At 39.8% G+C, this 15249-nt stretch overlaps 1 protein-coding gene across 1 annotated transcript in view; it reads left to right on the top strand.

Annotated features, from left to right (window-relative positions):
• LOC140195385 (contactin-associated protein-like 2) overlaps window positions 1-15249 on the top strand; it is a 1890266-nt gene that overhangs the window by 1059878 nt on the left and 815139 nt on the right. Inside the window, exon 12 of the mRNA XM_072253599.1 lies at window positions 9525-9644. Coding sequence (XP_072109700.1) covers window positions 9525-9644 — 120 coding nt within the window. The remainder of the gene's footprint in view (window positions 1-9524; window positions 9645-15249) is intronic.

Raw genomic sequence — 15249 nt, 5'->3', positions numbered from 1 at the left:
CAGTAAAATCAGGAAGAAGAAAATCATTTTGATTTTTAAATGGCAGTGGAGAAGAAACAACTAGATTAGATTCAAGATTAGATTAGATTCAACTTTATTGTCATTGTGCCGAGTACAGATACAAAGCCAATGAAATGCATTTAGCATCTGACCAGAAATGCAAAGAATAGTGTTATTCGCAAAATTACTGCAAATAAAAAAAGTGCTCCAGCACATAAATATAAAAGTAACTAGTAGTGAAATCCATAACAGTAAACCCATTGAAGCATATTGAGTATTTTAACAAAAACACCATAAACTAAAGCATCAGACATGTCAAAAACTGTAAGGAATACTCATGTCCATAGTCATAAACTTGGATTTCAGGAGCCAACAAGTTATGAAAAGCAAATTTATTCATATATATATATATATATATATATATATATACTTTCACAAAAAATATATATATTCAAAATCTTAATATAATTATATTAGGGCTCCTAAACAGACAGAGAAATAAAAAGGCCATTGTGATAGTTTGTTCTCAAGCTTCATCTCTTGCACGGATCGTTCACTGGACAGAATGTCCTACATTTTTCTTCTTCCTTTTGACCAGTGATTTCAATGATGAATAGCTCTGTCCAGTTCAATAGTTCCTGGCTTCAATTAATTTTGAAGTCTTTTTTTTAGTCTATTTCTCAGAGGAATTGCCCAATATAAAATTGCATTTACAGCTCTTTTACTTCAAATGAACTATATGCCTAATACTCCACAGTGGAAGATTGAATCTATGTGTGAAACTAATAGCTCATAGAGAATTTACCCATCTGACAGAATGCATTTCTAATATAGGTTCCACACATTGTGTAGGAATACTGAGCTTTAGCTTAGGATAAAACAGTGATTCTGTTGGAAGACCTACACTTTAATAATGTTGAATGTCATATTTGGATTATTAATTGTGCTATACAGAAGGCTTTGAGTTTTTGTTCAAAATCACAGTTCGGTTTAGTGTCATGGACATAGATGTGAAATTTGTTGTTTTGTGGCAGCAGTACTGTGCAAAACATAAAAATTAATATCAGTTAAAAATCATGCAGAAGAGCTATAGCAAGGCAACGTTCATGGGTTCATGGTCTGTTGGGAAATCAAATGGCGGGGGGGGGGGGGAAGAACTGTTCCTAAAACATTTGAGTGTGGGTCTTCATGTCCTCTACCTCCTCCCCAAAGTGAGTAATAAAAGAAAGCATGTTCTGGATGTCGAGGGTCCTTAATGATGGATGCCTCCCTCTTCAGGGTTTGCCCTTGGAAGATGTCTTTGATGGCAGGAAGAATTGTGCCCATGATAGAGCTGGCTGTATCTTCTGCCCTCTGCAGCCTTTTTCAATTCTTCATACTGGGGCCTCCGCATCAGCTTGTGATGCAACTGGACAGAATGCTTCTCATGGTACATCTGTAGAAATTTGCCAGAGCCTTTGGTGACTTGCAGAATCTCCTCAAATTCCTAATGAAATGCAGATGCTGGCATGCCTTCTTCATGAGTGCATCAGTGTGTTGGGCCAAGGACAGATTCTCTAAGATGTTGACACACAGGGACTTAAAATTTGTTGATTAGTAATGAGGGAAAGATGGTGTCAAAAACAGAGCTTTAATTAATAAACAACACCCTGACATAAGTATTGCCGTTGTCCAGGTTCTCCAAAGCTGACTGGAGTGCCACTAAATTTACGTCCACTGTAAACCTGCTGGGCAGTAGGAAAATTGCATTCTAAATCGATACGTTCAGCTTCAAAATCTTAACAGGCATATGTTAATAAGATGCTCGATGGGAAGGGCTACCCCAGTTTTATGTGAGGTTAGTTATAGACAATGGCATTCAGAGAAGTTTAGGGGAAACAGCCATGAAGACCAGGGGTTCAGGATAGCTGCCCATAAATGTTCATAGTTCACAGAGGTCAAACATAGACGTTGGAGGTTTACATGAGTATAACCATAAAGATTTAGGGAGGTCAAACATAGATATTGTGGATTTGGGAGCAGTAGGTGGTAGTATTGAGTGTTGGAGAGGCTGGTTTTGGATGTCAAGGATTCAGAAAAGTCACCAAAGACATTGGGGGCTTGGGAAAACAAGCTATAGGGGTCATGGATTAGTCAAAGTCAGCTATATGAATGGGCAATTCGGGGAAGTCAATTATGGATATTGGGGTAGTTGGGGAAGCTAGCCATAGAAACTGAGGCTTCAGGAAACTAATCCAGAGACATAGAGGGTTTTTGAGATTTGGCATTAATATAAGGAGTTTGTTGAGACAGATCATATACAGTATTATCAAGGGTTTACGAAGACAGCTATTGACACTGGGAATTTAGATAACCCAGGCATTGGCATCAAAAGTTCAGGACTATCAGGGTCTGGAGAATTGGAGATTAGAATTGTGGGCACATTCAGAAGAGGAAATATCAGGGGCAGTATCAAGAGAGGGATAAGTAGGAAAGCTGACATCAAGATGTGCAAGATAGATACTGACAACAAAGCAGAGCATATTAAAAACATTGGAGATTCAGCAAACGCTAACGTTCTTGAGCAATGCATACAATGCAGAGGAATGAGACTGCCTCTACCCAGCATCTTGTTAGTGAATGTGCAATTGCTGGAGAACAAGGTTGCTGTATCAGAGGGAAATGACAGATTGTTGTGTCCTTTGTGTAATTGAGATATAGTTTACTCCCAGCATACCAGTTACAGCGATCAGACCCAAAGGCTCCTTGACTCATAGGATAGACCAAGCTGCTGATTCAAAAAAGGCAAAAAGTGGAGGTGTATGTTTCATGGTAAACGCTCAGTGGTGCTTCGATATGGCAGTTTTGTCAAACTCACATTCATGTGAACTTGAACACCTAACAATCAAATGCAAGCACCACACACAAAATGCTGGAGGGACTCAGCAGGCCAGGCAGCATCTATGAAAAAAAGTACAGTCAACATTTTGGGCTGAAACCCTTCAACTGTACTTTTTCCTTAGATGCTGCCTGGCCTGTTGAATTCCTCCAGCATTTTGTGTGGATTTCCAGCATCTGCAGATTTTCTGTTGTTTGTAATAATCAAATGCCGTCTGTTGTACTTACCTGCAAATTCTCTTCCATAATTTTGACTGCAGTTTACATACCACCAGTGGCCAATGTTAATCAATTGCTTGAGATACTGCATGATGTTGTCTTCAAACAAGAAACAATCTATCCCATCACATTTTAAATCATAGTCATGGATTTCAACCAGGCTTGTTTGAAGAAAGCGCTGCCCAATTACCATCACATATAACCTGTAGCACCAGAGGTCCTAGCACACCAGATCACTGCAATACTAAGATAAGGAATGCCTACTGTTCCAAGCTCAGACTGCATTTTGATAAATCTGATCATTTCAATCTCAAGTTTAAGTTTAATTGTCATTCAACCACACGATTACCCATGATACAGCAAAATACAATATCAACAGTCCTACACAGCACAACGCACATACAAGGTAGTAAGCACATGTAGGTTATCAATAAAATACAGTCAAACAAAAAATATATAAGCCAAGACCCTGAGTCTCTGTAGTTGAACACAATACAGCTTGTCTTCTGCTGAGCAAACACTGGGGGCAGCACCAATTCCAGCCTGGATGCCATGCAACATTGCCTCCAGTGGAGTGCATTGGCTCTGACACATCTGTCCTTGGGACATTGGCTGTTCTCCAGCCGACAGACAGGCAGAGACTAAAGAGCAAAGCTCAAAGTTGCAAACATCAGGATGCTCTTTATTGACTATCACTCAACATTCAATACCATCATCATCTCAAAACTAATGAATAAGCTTGGCCTCAATACATTCTTATGCAACTTGATTTCTGTTTTCCTGACTTCCAGACCCCAGTCAGTTTGGATTGGCAACAACATCTCCTTCACAACCTCCATCAGCACAGATGCATCACAAGGTTGTGTGCTTAGCCCCCTGCTCTACTCACTTTACACTTATGACTGTACGGCTAAGCACAGCTCCAACGGCACATTCAACTTTGCTGGTGACCTTAGCATTGTCCTAAGTGGTGAATCAAAGGTGGTGATCAATCAGCATGTAGGAGGGAAATTGAAAATCTGGCTGAGTTGTACCCTGACAACAATCCCATACTCACTGTCAGCAAGACCAAGGAGTTGATTATTGACTTCATGAGGGGCTAACCAGAGGTCCATGAGGTAGTATTCATTGGAGGGTCAAAGGTGGAGAGGGTCAGCAACTTTAAATTCTTCAGTGTTATCATTTCAGAGAACCTGCCCCGGGCCCAGCATGTAAATACAATTAGGAAGAAATCACAGCAGAATGTCTACTTCCTTAGGAGTTTGTGAAGATTTGGCATGACATCTAAAACTTTGACAAACTTCTATAGATGTGTGCTGAAGAGTATATTGACAGCCTGCATCACAGTCTGGTATGGAAGCACCAATCCCCTTGAACAGAATATCCCACAAAAAGTAATGAATTCTGCCCAGTCCATCACAGTAAATCCCTCCCTACCATTGAGCTCATCTACATGAAGCATTGGTGCAAGAAAGCAGCATCGATGATCAGGATTACCCACAACCCAGATCATGCTCTCTTCTCACTGCTGCCATCAGAAGGAAGGTACAGGAGCCTTCGGACACGCACCACCAAGTTCAGGAACAGATATTGTCCCTCAACCATTCGGCTCTTGAAGCAAAGGGGATAACTTCACCCAGCTTCACTTGCCCCATCATTGAAGTGTTCCCACAACCAGTAGACTCACTTCCAAGAAGTTTCCATCTCACGATTTCGATAGTATTTGTTTATTTATTTATCTGTTATTATTTATTTCTTTGTGTATTTGCACAGCTTGTTGTCTTTTGCAGTCTGGGTGAATGCCCTATTTGGTTGGTCTTTCATTGATTCTGTTATGGTTCTTATTCCATTGATTTATTGAGTATGCTCATGATAAAATGAATCTGGACCCCCTACAATTTGCCTACCAACACAACCGATCGACAGATGATGCAACAGTCACAACTTTGCACACCGTCCTTGCACATCTGGAGAAGAGGGATGCTTATGTGAGAATGCTGTTCTTGGACTACAGTTTATATTTTACTTTACTTTATACTTTATTGTCGCCAAACAATTGACACTAGAGCGTACAATCATCACAGCGATATTTGATTCCAAGCTTCGTGCTCCCTGGAGTACAAATGGATAGTAAATATTAAAAATTTAAATTATAAATCCTAAATAGAAAATAGAAAATGGAAAGTAAGGTAGTGCAAAAAAAACCAAGAGGCAGGTCCGGATATTTGGAGAGTACGGCCCAGATCCGGGTCAGGATCCGTTCAGCAGTCTTATCACAGTTGGAAAGAAGCTGTTCTCAAATTTGGCTGTACGAGTCTTCAAGCTCCTGAACCTCCTCCCGGAAGGAAGAGGGACGAAAAGTGTGTTGGCTGGGTGGGTCGTGTCCTTGATTATCCTGGCAGCACTGCTCCGACAGGGTGCGGTGTAAAGTGAGTCTATGGATGGAGGATTGGTTTGTGTGATGTGCTGGGCTGTGTTCACGATCTTCTGCAGCTTCTTCCGGTCTTGGACAGGACAACTTCCATACCAGGTTGTGATGCACCCTAGAAGAATGCTTTCTACAGTGCATCTATAAAAATTAATGAGGGTTTTAGGGGACAGGTCAAATTTCTTTAGCTCTCTCAGGAAGAATTGAACATTGAACACAGCATTGAACACCATAATTCCCTCCAGGCTCAACAAGAAGCTCAGAGATCTCGGCCTTGTGTAGCTGGATCCTGGGTTTCCTGTCAGATTGCCAGTAGGTGGTAAAAATGGGCTCCCTCATGTCTGTCTCGCTGACCCTCAACACCTCTGCCCCTCAGGGCTGTGTACTAAGCCCCCTCCTTTACTCTCTGTATACCCATGACTGTGTCACCACCCACAGCTCCAACCTGCTAATTAAATTTGCTGACAACACTACACTGATTGGCCTAATCTGAAATAATAATGAGGCAGCCTGCAGAGAGGAAGTCATCACCCTGACACAGTGGTGTCAAGAAAACAACCTCTCCTTCAACATTGCAAAAACAAAGGAGCTGGTTGTGGACTACAGGAGGAATGGAGACAGGTTAACCCCTATTGATGTCAATGGATCTGGGGTTGAGAGGGTGAACAGCTCTAAGTTCATCCTCGGCATAAACATCACTGAGGATCTCATGTGGTCTGTACATTCTGGCTCTGTGGTGAAAAAGGCACAAAGTGCCTCTTTCACCTCAGACAGTTGAAGAAGATTGGTGTGGGCCCCAGATCCTAAGAACTTTCTATGGGGGCACATTTGAGAGCATCCTGACTCGCTGCATCACTGCCTGCTAAGGGAACTGTACTTCCCTCAATTGCAGGACTCTGCAGAGAGTGGTGCAGATAGCCCAGCGCATCTGTAGATGTGAACTTCCCACTTTTCAGGACATTTACAAAGACAGGTGTGGAAAAAATGCCGGAAGGATCACTGGGGACCCAAGTCACCCCAACCTCAAACTGTTCCAGCTACTACTATCAACCTTCGTGTCATCAACAAATGTACCAACCCATCTCTCCACTTCCTCATCCAGGTCATTTATAAAAACCATGAAGAGTAGGGGTCCCAGAACAGATCCCTGAGGCACATCACTGGTCACTGACCTCCATGCAGAATATGGATCGACTACAACCACACTTTGCCTTCTGTTGTCAAGCCAGTTCTGGATCCACAAAGCAATGTCCCCTTGAATCCCATGCGTCCTTACTTTTTCAATAAGCCTCGCATGGGGTGCCTTATCAAATGCCTTGCTGAAATCCATATACACCACAATAACAAAAAATCCATTTACTTGTGATTACAAGATAAGGGCCAATGTAGTGCAGGTTAGATTTTAATATCACTCTTGGTGCAAGCCATCAAGTTGTTCCAGCTGCTACTGTCCAGGAGATGGTACCACAGCATAAAAGCCAGGACCAATAGGCTCCAGGCCAACTTCTTCCACCAGGCCATCACACTGCTTAACACGTGCTGACAAAACTGTATTTCTATGCTATATTGACTATCCTGTTGTACATGCTAATTACACATTGCATATTTAGACGGAAGTGTAATGTAACGGTTTTTACTCCTCAAGTAGATGAAGGATGTAAGTAACAAAGTCAATTCAATTCAGTCTCAAGATTGTGTATGGTAACATATATGAACTTTGAACAAAATGCTGAAGACAGCATCTATGTAGTGGAATAAGGAGTCGACTTTTGAGCTGAGACTCTTCATTAGTCCTGACGAAAGGCCTTGGCCAGAAGTATTGACTGTTTATTCCCCCTATAGATGCTGCCTGGCTTGTTGAGTTCTTTAAGCAGAGAATATTTGTTGGCTGAATCATGATGGAGCCAATGAGGTGCACAAGAGCTGGCTGAGAGGTGCCATAAGAACAAACGTGCTCTGAAAGTCAGGGTGTGCAGCTTCAAGTTCCGAGCTTCAAGCTACTCCCAGAATAGATCCTCTAACACGCTGACACCCAGGAACCTGATGCCTATTCACCACAGATATCTCACTGCACCTCAAGGATCCAGAAGCTCAGCAAGTTTCTTTTTTATCTATGCTTCCCACCAGTGAGTACAAGTGCACATGCACTTTGGATGGTAGGAAGATCTGGCTCATCAATTAGCATGAAGGTAGAACTTTAAAAGATGTGAACAGACAAAATACATTTTGAAAACAAAGCACAGATTTCTGTGATTTGTTCATTACCTAAACCTAGACCCAATTAAATAATTTGTTTTACAGTTGTAGTAATGGTAGTTTCTGTTACACGCTGCACAGCTGGAGAAATGGCTTAATCTGTACATTTTACTGGCATTTGGAGTAGTACATTATCATTTGTTTTCCTTAATTTTGCATCTTATATAAAATAAATTATGCAATATAATGCTGCTTTCAGTTCCAGTTGAAGGTTTTATATTTGTCAGGATGGTCATTTAGAAAATTGAAGTTTGTTTCGCTGTGAAATTATGTAATGTGGCTCGATGATAAATTTGATTTCATTATCTGGCCATTATGCTTTCTGAAATATAAGCACTAACAAAAGAGTTATGATCTCAGAAAATATTATACATAAAAACCATATCCTTGAGAGCCAGAAATTTAGTTGGCGTTTGTTATTGAAGTGTGTTGGAAATGTATTTTTATCACTGGAACATGTATTTGAACCTGACCTGTGCTGATGTGTTCCTATTCAGTTGGCTGTAAAACGCTGATGTAAATTGAGTCTGCTTAACACAGTTGTGCAGCACTGATTCATCAATGCTTGGAGTGTATTTCTAATCTAGAAAGGATGTGATTGTGCAAAAGGGGTTACAGAAGGATGTGACCTGGGATGTATCAGGTCAGTTGTAAAGAGTTTGCACTGCTTGGATTTTGTTCTCCTGGTGTGAAGGATGCTCATGGACTGTTTGTCCCATTCCCATCAGGAAGAGGCTATGAAGCATTCGCGCCAGGACCACTAGGCTCAAACATGGTTACTTCCCCCGAGCCATCAGGCTGATCAACACCACCATCCATTTACCCACCCGACCACTCCCCTCATACACCGTGTCACTTTATGTACATGCAATCAGTCTATGTCTAAGTAGTTACTTCTACATTGTGTTTTATAGGATTGCTTTTGTATTTAGTGCATATGTGTGTGTTTTTTTGTTTTTGTAATGTTTTTATGCTTACTGTGCTTTTAAGGCTGAATCAAATCCAGAGTAACAATTATTTCATTCTCCTTTACATTCATACTGAAGAATCACTATAAACAATCTTGAATCTTGATAGAGGGTTTCAAATTATAAGGGGGATAGATGGGCACATAGTAAGTATCCTTTCCTTGTGATGGGAATGTCTAAAGCATTGTATAAGGTGAGAGGGATAAATTGGGATCTGAGTGGGGATGGATAAAGTATTGTATAAGGTGAGGGGGATAAATTGGGATCTGAGCAGGATATCTATTTTGTTAAGAAGCAATTAGCAATAGGTACTCTCACAACACTGAAATAGCAAGGGCATAGAAGGCTGTAGACCAAATGCAGGTATGCATGATTAGTAAAGGCAAGTACAGTGGTTGGCATGGTCCTGTTTCTGACCTTTATGCTTCTGTGACTCATTGTCACAGGAACTGTGAGAGTATTTTCATATCCTGAAGAAACTCTTTCAACTTAAACAAGTACATATATTCATTCTCTTATGTCAATTAAAAAAAATACAGGAGCTTGAGTAACAGTAAAAATGTGTGCAGTTAAGATTGTACCAATACATTGCTCAAATAGAACACTCTCAAAGATTTTAATTAGTGAACATTTGAATAAAGCTCTCCTGTTGTATCAAGGTCGTTGCCTTATTTGCTTTGATTTTTTTAATCTTATCTTGGCAGCTTGCAGTGTTTACTCAGTTCTTTTAAATTACAGAAGGGCTTCAGTTCAACTCATCTTGTGTTCTATTCCAGCTATTTATGAACAGTCCTGTGAGGCATACAAGCACCTCGGCAAAACGTCTGATTCTTACTGGATAGATCCTGATGGCAGTGGCCCTCTAGGACCATTCAAAGTCTACTGCAACATAACAGGTAACACAATAATGATCCTGTATCAACACCTAACTTCCCAACAGATATGAATGACCTTGTATAACCTACCAATTTCATCTTCAATATTCATTTGATTCTGCTATCAGTTAATTGTTTATCTTAAGATATACTGTACAAAGCTGTAGACTTTGACAGAAAATAGTTCTTTGTTCCTGAGCATGTTTCTTCTATCATATGCATGAATAGATAATGATTAATCATTGATCAATTTTGTCCCACAAATTTCACATCTTTTCAAATTAATTTCTTTTATTTATTTATTATATGAACTTTATGAAGTAAGCATCGACAAAGCTGATCTAAGTAGTTCAAGAGTAAAAATTTAGTTTTTTTTAAATCAATATAAAATAACATCCCTTTTGTGTATTAGATTGGTCATTGACATACTGCATTTAAAGGTAACATTAATTCTAAGTAAAAGGTTGTAAACACTGGGACTATTTAGCAGATCAGCTTGAGTTTGTAAGTGAAATGAGCCTTTACTTCCAATCAACATCTTGAATTGATATTTGAGGAGGGAGCTCTCCTCTTTTAGATCTGACCTGAACAGTATAGGAAATGGAAGGAATACGTAAAACCTGAAATGTAGAATCAGAAAATTATTGTTGCAAAAAGAAAATATTAGTGCAGTAATTGTGATTGATTTCAAATATGGTGGAAGGAGGTATAAACCATAGACTACTTAAAGAGATCACATCAGATGGACATGTGGCAAGGCAATGGGAAATTAATAGGCAGGAGGAGGAAGCATAAGAATGAAGGGGGAAGAGTAAGAATCCAACAGGGTGATTAACTGGTGTTGGAAAATATTTGGTTGAGAGCTGGATGTCACAGGAGGAACACTCCATTCCAGATACCACAAAGCCAGTAGTACTTCGTAATTCTTTACAGGAAGAAAGGGAATCAAACTAATAGCCTCCCTACCCATCTTCTGATTGGCCTTCAATTGCAACAATGAGTTCTGCATGGAATTTGAAACCTCTGTGGGATCTCCAAGGCCCCAGAACAGTGGACATCCAAATCTGAATTGGTGTTCCTATATAGTACACTTTCTCGGTGAGATCTGGCAATGGAATTGTGACTAATGGATGTAGGGGAAAGCATAAATCAGAATGAAAGAAGAATTAAAACCAAGGAAATAATATTTTATTTGGTTTTGGTGTATTAATCTACAACCTTCAAAATGCCCACTTAAAATTGCCTAGCTCTATACCACTCATGACGCACAATTAATCATGTTTATTCCAATACTTCCAGGGACCTTACTGAAGAGGATACAGAACCACTAATTAAGAATATCATTGAGCAAGAAAATATCATATATGCCACTGAAAACAGGCAAATAGGACACCTAGTCTTGGTCAGTGTGAATGAGTTAGGCAGAAAGGCTAGTTTCCTTGCTGTATGTCTTTGTGACTATAAAATTAAAATACGAAAGCTTGATGGCCAGTAATACCTATGATAATTCTTTTCTCTCAGTTATGTAAAAAGATGGTTGTAATCCTGGGCTCACTAGCTGACAACAACCGTCAGTGGAGTGCAAGGTTCTGAAGATTAGAAAAGCCCTGAACTATTCAAGGCCTCACTGATCATTTGGGGTCAAGCTCTCTTCAGTGGGCACTGCCAGCTGAGTGATATGGTCCAAGAGAGCTTCCGAGTTGGCTTCTCAGTGGAACATTTCAGTCACTGTGATGAGGCTTCCTGAGTGCCCAGAAAAATTACAGCTTTCACTGAAAACTTGCTAAGTTCCACAACCAATGGTTTTGAGCAAGGATCTACCGTTCATTCACATCCACTTAAATTAGTGGTGGGTTATTGGGAAGTTAACAGAAGGATGAAACTCGGTGAAAATCTTCTTCCTTGGAATAGACTAGAGCATAAGAGATGAGTGAAGTGTTTACAAAGGTCTTCAGCTGGCAGAGTTAAGTGAATCCTTCTACTTCCCATTAAAGTTGTCAGCCTGCAGTCAGTTCTGTTCTCCCCACAGGGATATATTTAATTTCTCTCATCTGGGCAGGAATAATGAAAGTTGTTTAAATTCTACCATAGATGAATGATTTATTTTGCAAGTTTCCATCCATGCAGTATTGGTTGTACTCATATACCTCACAACATTAAAAAGAAAAGCCATAGCCATTTCAACAAAAGTCATGTATTTGACAAAATCCTGTTTGCAAAGTAGACCCATTCTATCTTTTTTCAATATTGTTTTGAGACTTGCACTTGCATAACAATTTAGAAGATTGATAAATATGTCTTACGCACAAATACACCTATCCTGCTCAATTACTGTCCTGTCAATCTCCTCAGAAGCATCTGTATGGTAGTAGAAGGATTTACCAATTGTTTCATCAGATACTGGGCACGCAATTTAAGTTCCAGCAGACAGCTCCCTTCCTGATCTCATTGTAATTTTGATCCACTGAGCTACGGAAGAGTCAACAAGATCATGAAGAGCCCGTGCCTAAGTCAGTGATTAAAATCACATCTGATTCAAAAGAAAGGTGGATAGTCATTTCAAGTCCTGGATATTGCTGACAGTTTATGGCTATCTACTAAATGTCAAAGTTTAATCAACTCATTTTGACATTTAATGGTGTCATTGACAAAATCTGCACTGTCAACAATTTGGTCATCTATTTAACCACATCACCGATAAAAATACTATGGCTTCAACAGCTATGTCCAAGCTGGGCATAACTCGTCCCTCAATCCATCACAGTCATTTTTTCAACTTTTAAGGTTCACCCGGGAATTAACAAAATACTCAGTATTCAATTGGCTGACTGCGCATTCAACAACGTTCAAGAAGCTCAACAATATTCAGGTCAGAGAAATTTGCCAGATCAATGTGCTTGCTGCTTGAATCAATATCCAGAGCCTTCACCACAATTACATTGTCCTTGTTCACACTTTATCATTATAGGATCATGGCAACAACTCATTAAATATATTTTGACAACATTTCTGTCTCCTGTGATTTCTCCTACTTCTAAGGACAAGAGAAAAAATATCAGTATCAAGTTCTTATCGAAAACTCATCTTCCTGACTTGCATAAATATCACCATTCCTGCGACATTGCCCATTTATAATCCTGTTCTCTTTTACCTCACATGATCAGGGTGTAAGGCTTCCATGAGGTTCAGAGTGGAAGTCCAAGAAGGCAGCTCAGCTCCTACTTTCAGGGCCACCTAATAATAGGCAATAAATGCAGCCTTATAGCATGACCAAACAGTGGAAACTAAGGAAAGAAAATCATGCCACATCCTATGAATAACAGACCAAAATGTATTGCTAATATTGTTATAGATTGCTCAACCAACACCTATTGTTTTAAATATTTAATGATGAGATTTGGAAACTTTCATGCATATTGAAAAAAATAAGAAAACAGACCAGAGTAATGGCCAACCAGAATTTCTGTGGTGAATACTAGCTAACTACAGTATACCTGTAAGCAGGTTCTAGACTTCTAAGCATGTGCATTGCTGCCTGAATTTACCAAATCTGATGTAGATGCATTTGACCTGGTACTCCATTTTTGAATTCACAATTGATTCCAGGGAATTACATAACCTACTGAACTCAGTGGTTGAATAGATTCTGTATCTGCCCCCCTTCAGCTTTTCCTCACCCATGGTATACAACCCATTCATCTAACAGAACTCCTTGACCTTTGTGAATTTGTTTTTTTCCCTATCATTTCAGTCTATATTTACATTTCCAAGCAGTTTAATGTTTTAAGTCCATAATTTTATGAAGTAATTTTTAAAGTTGCTTAAACCAATTTTATAGATGTTAAATGTCTTGTGGGCACGTGGCCAAGTGGTTAAGGCATTGAACTAGCGACCTGAAGGTCGTGAGTTCGAGCCCCAGCCGAGGGAACGTGTTGTGTCTTTGAGCAAGGCACTTAATCACACATTGCTCTGTGATGACACTGGTGCCAAGCTGTATGGGTCCTAATGCCCTTCCCTTGGACAACATTGGTGTCGTGGAGATGGGAGACTTGCAGCATGGGCAACTGCTGGTCTTCCATACAACCTTGCCCAGGCCTGCGCCCTGGAGAGTGAAGACTTTCCAGGTGCAGATCCATGGTCTCGCAAGACTAACAGATGCTTTTACTTTAAATGTCTCTAGTTATCAAAGCAATGTAAAATTGTTTGATAGGATAATAGGTCAAAGGCCGCAAGAGCAATGCCAGAGTTGGGGCACTTAAGATGCTTTGCCAAGAGACCTGGTCTCCGTCTGGGGCCCAATCCACCTGGCTGATGGCTGTGGAAGCAATGCTTTAATTGGAGCAATATAGCTGTACAGGCCAATGTAGCCATAGTTTCAGCACAGGGATGAGATGAAGAGTGCGTAGATGTAGCTGTTCAGATCAAGCACAATCCAACCCAATAATCATGACGGAGAATAGCAGAATGAGTACAGCTACTTGTTCTTTTTATTCTTCTCCTTTTCTGAGATATTTATAACTTCACCATCTGCAAATAAAATTTATGAATCACCACTACCAATGTAAACAAGCAAACATTAATGCCACAAAAGAATAAACATTTAATGTATAAGATTATAATAAAAAGGAGCAAGTGACAACCATGCAGACCCTGGAGCCTATTCTATTACTTACTGCGGTCATAGGTGGTTTGTTCTGAATCTCAGCTCCACTCTTCTGCCTGAATCTTGTAAACCTGGATTCCTCTATACACTGAAATAATTGAAAGTGAACAACAAATCTACCTTTCTCAGTAATTAATATACTGTATTTCTCTGCACCCTTCACCCTCTGTGGTAGAGAATTCCAAATAATTCACAGAACTCTTCTTCTCATGTTAGTTTTACATGGCTGACACAATATCCTTTTATTATGCGCCCTAGTTCCAGGCAGTCTCAGCAGGTTTAACAGGCTTTATCCTGTGAAATCCACAAATGTTCTTTTAATTCCAGATAGCATATGATTAATATACTTGCCTCATAAAGGAACACCTTCATCACAGATATTACTTTAGTGAAGCTTTGTCGCACTACTTCTACTACAGATATACGTTTGCTTAAATAAGGAAGCAAAAACTTTTCGTAAGAATCCAAACTCCAGTAAATCTTATTAATGCTTTCTAAAGCTGTAATAGGATCTCCTTGCTCTTTTGCTCCATCCCTCTTACAATAAAGGCCGATGTTCAATATCCCTTCATAACTTTCCATCCCTCTTAGTAGTCTACACTACTTGTAAAATATTCTACTTTCTGTTATTGTTACTAGAGTGAATAAACCCAGATTCCTTCAATATGCCATCGAGTTGTCCGGTCTTTCAATCTGTCTCTATTCTGTTGACAGCTCTTTTTGCTTCACAGCTGTTTCCCAGTTATCTTCTTATCACCAGAAAATTGGTACACTACCCTCTTCCTTCATCTAAGTTATTAAAGGAATTTGAAAACAGCCACTGGTCCTTTAGGCACTCCACTAGTCATAGCTTGCAACCTGAAAATTATCTATTTATCTCTCCTCTACTCTGCGTGTTGGCCAGTCATCTGTTCTCCATCAGCCCATAGTTTGTCCAGTAACTTTTTCCTGTACCAATTTAAA

The sequence above is a fragment of the Mobula birostris genome, chromosome 3 (genome assembly GCF_030028105.1).
Source record: "Mobula birostris isolate sMobBir1 chromosome 3, sMobBir1.hap1, whole genome shotgun sequence".
Lineage (NCBI taxonomy): Eukaryota > Metazoa > Chordata > Chondrichthyes > Myliobatiformes > Myliobatidae > Mobula > Mobula birostris.
Note: the sequence above shows the minus strand (reverse complement) of the source record. Positions and strands in the feature narration are given on the sequence as shown.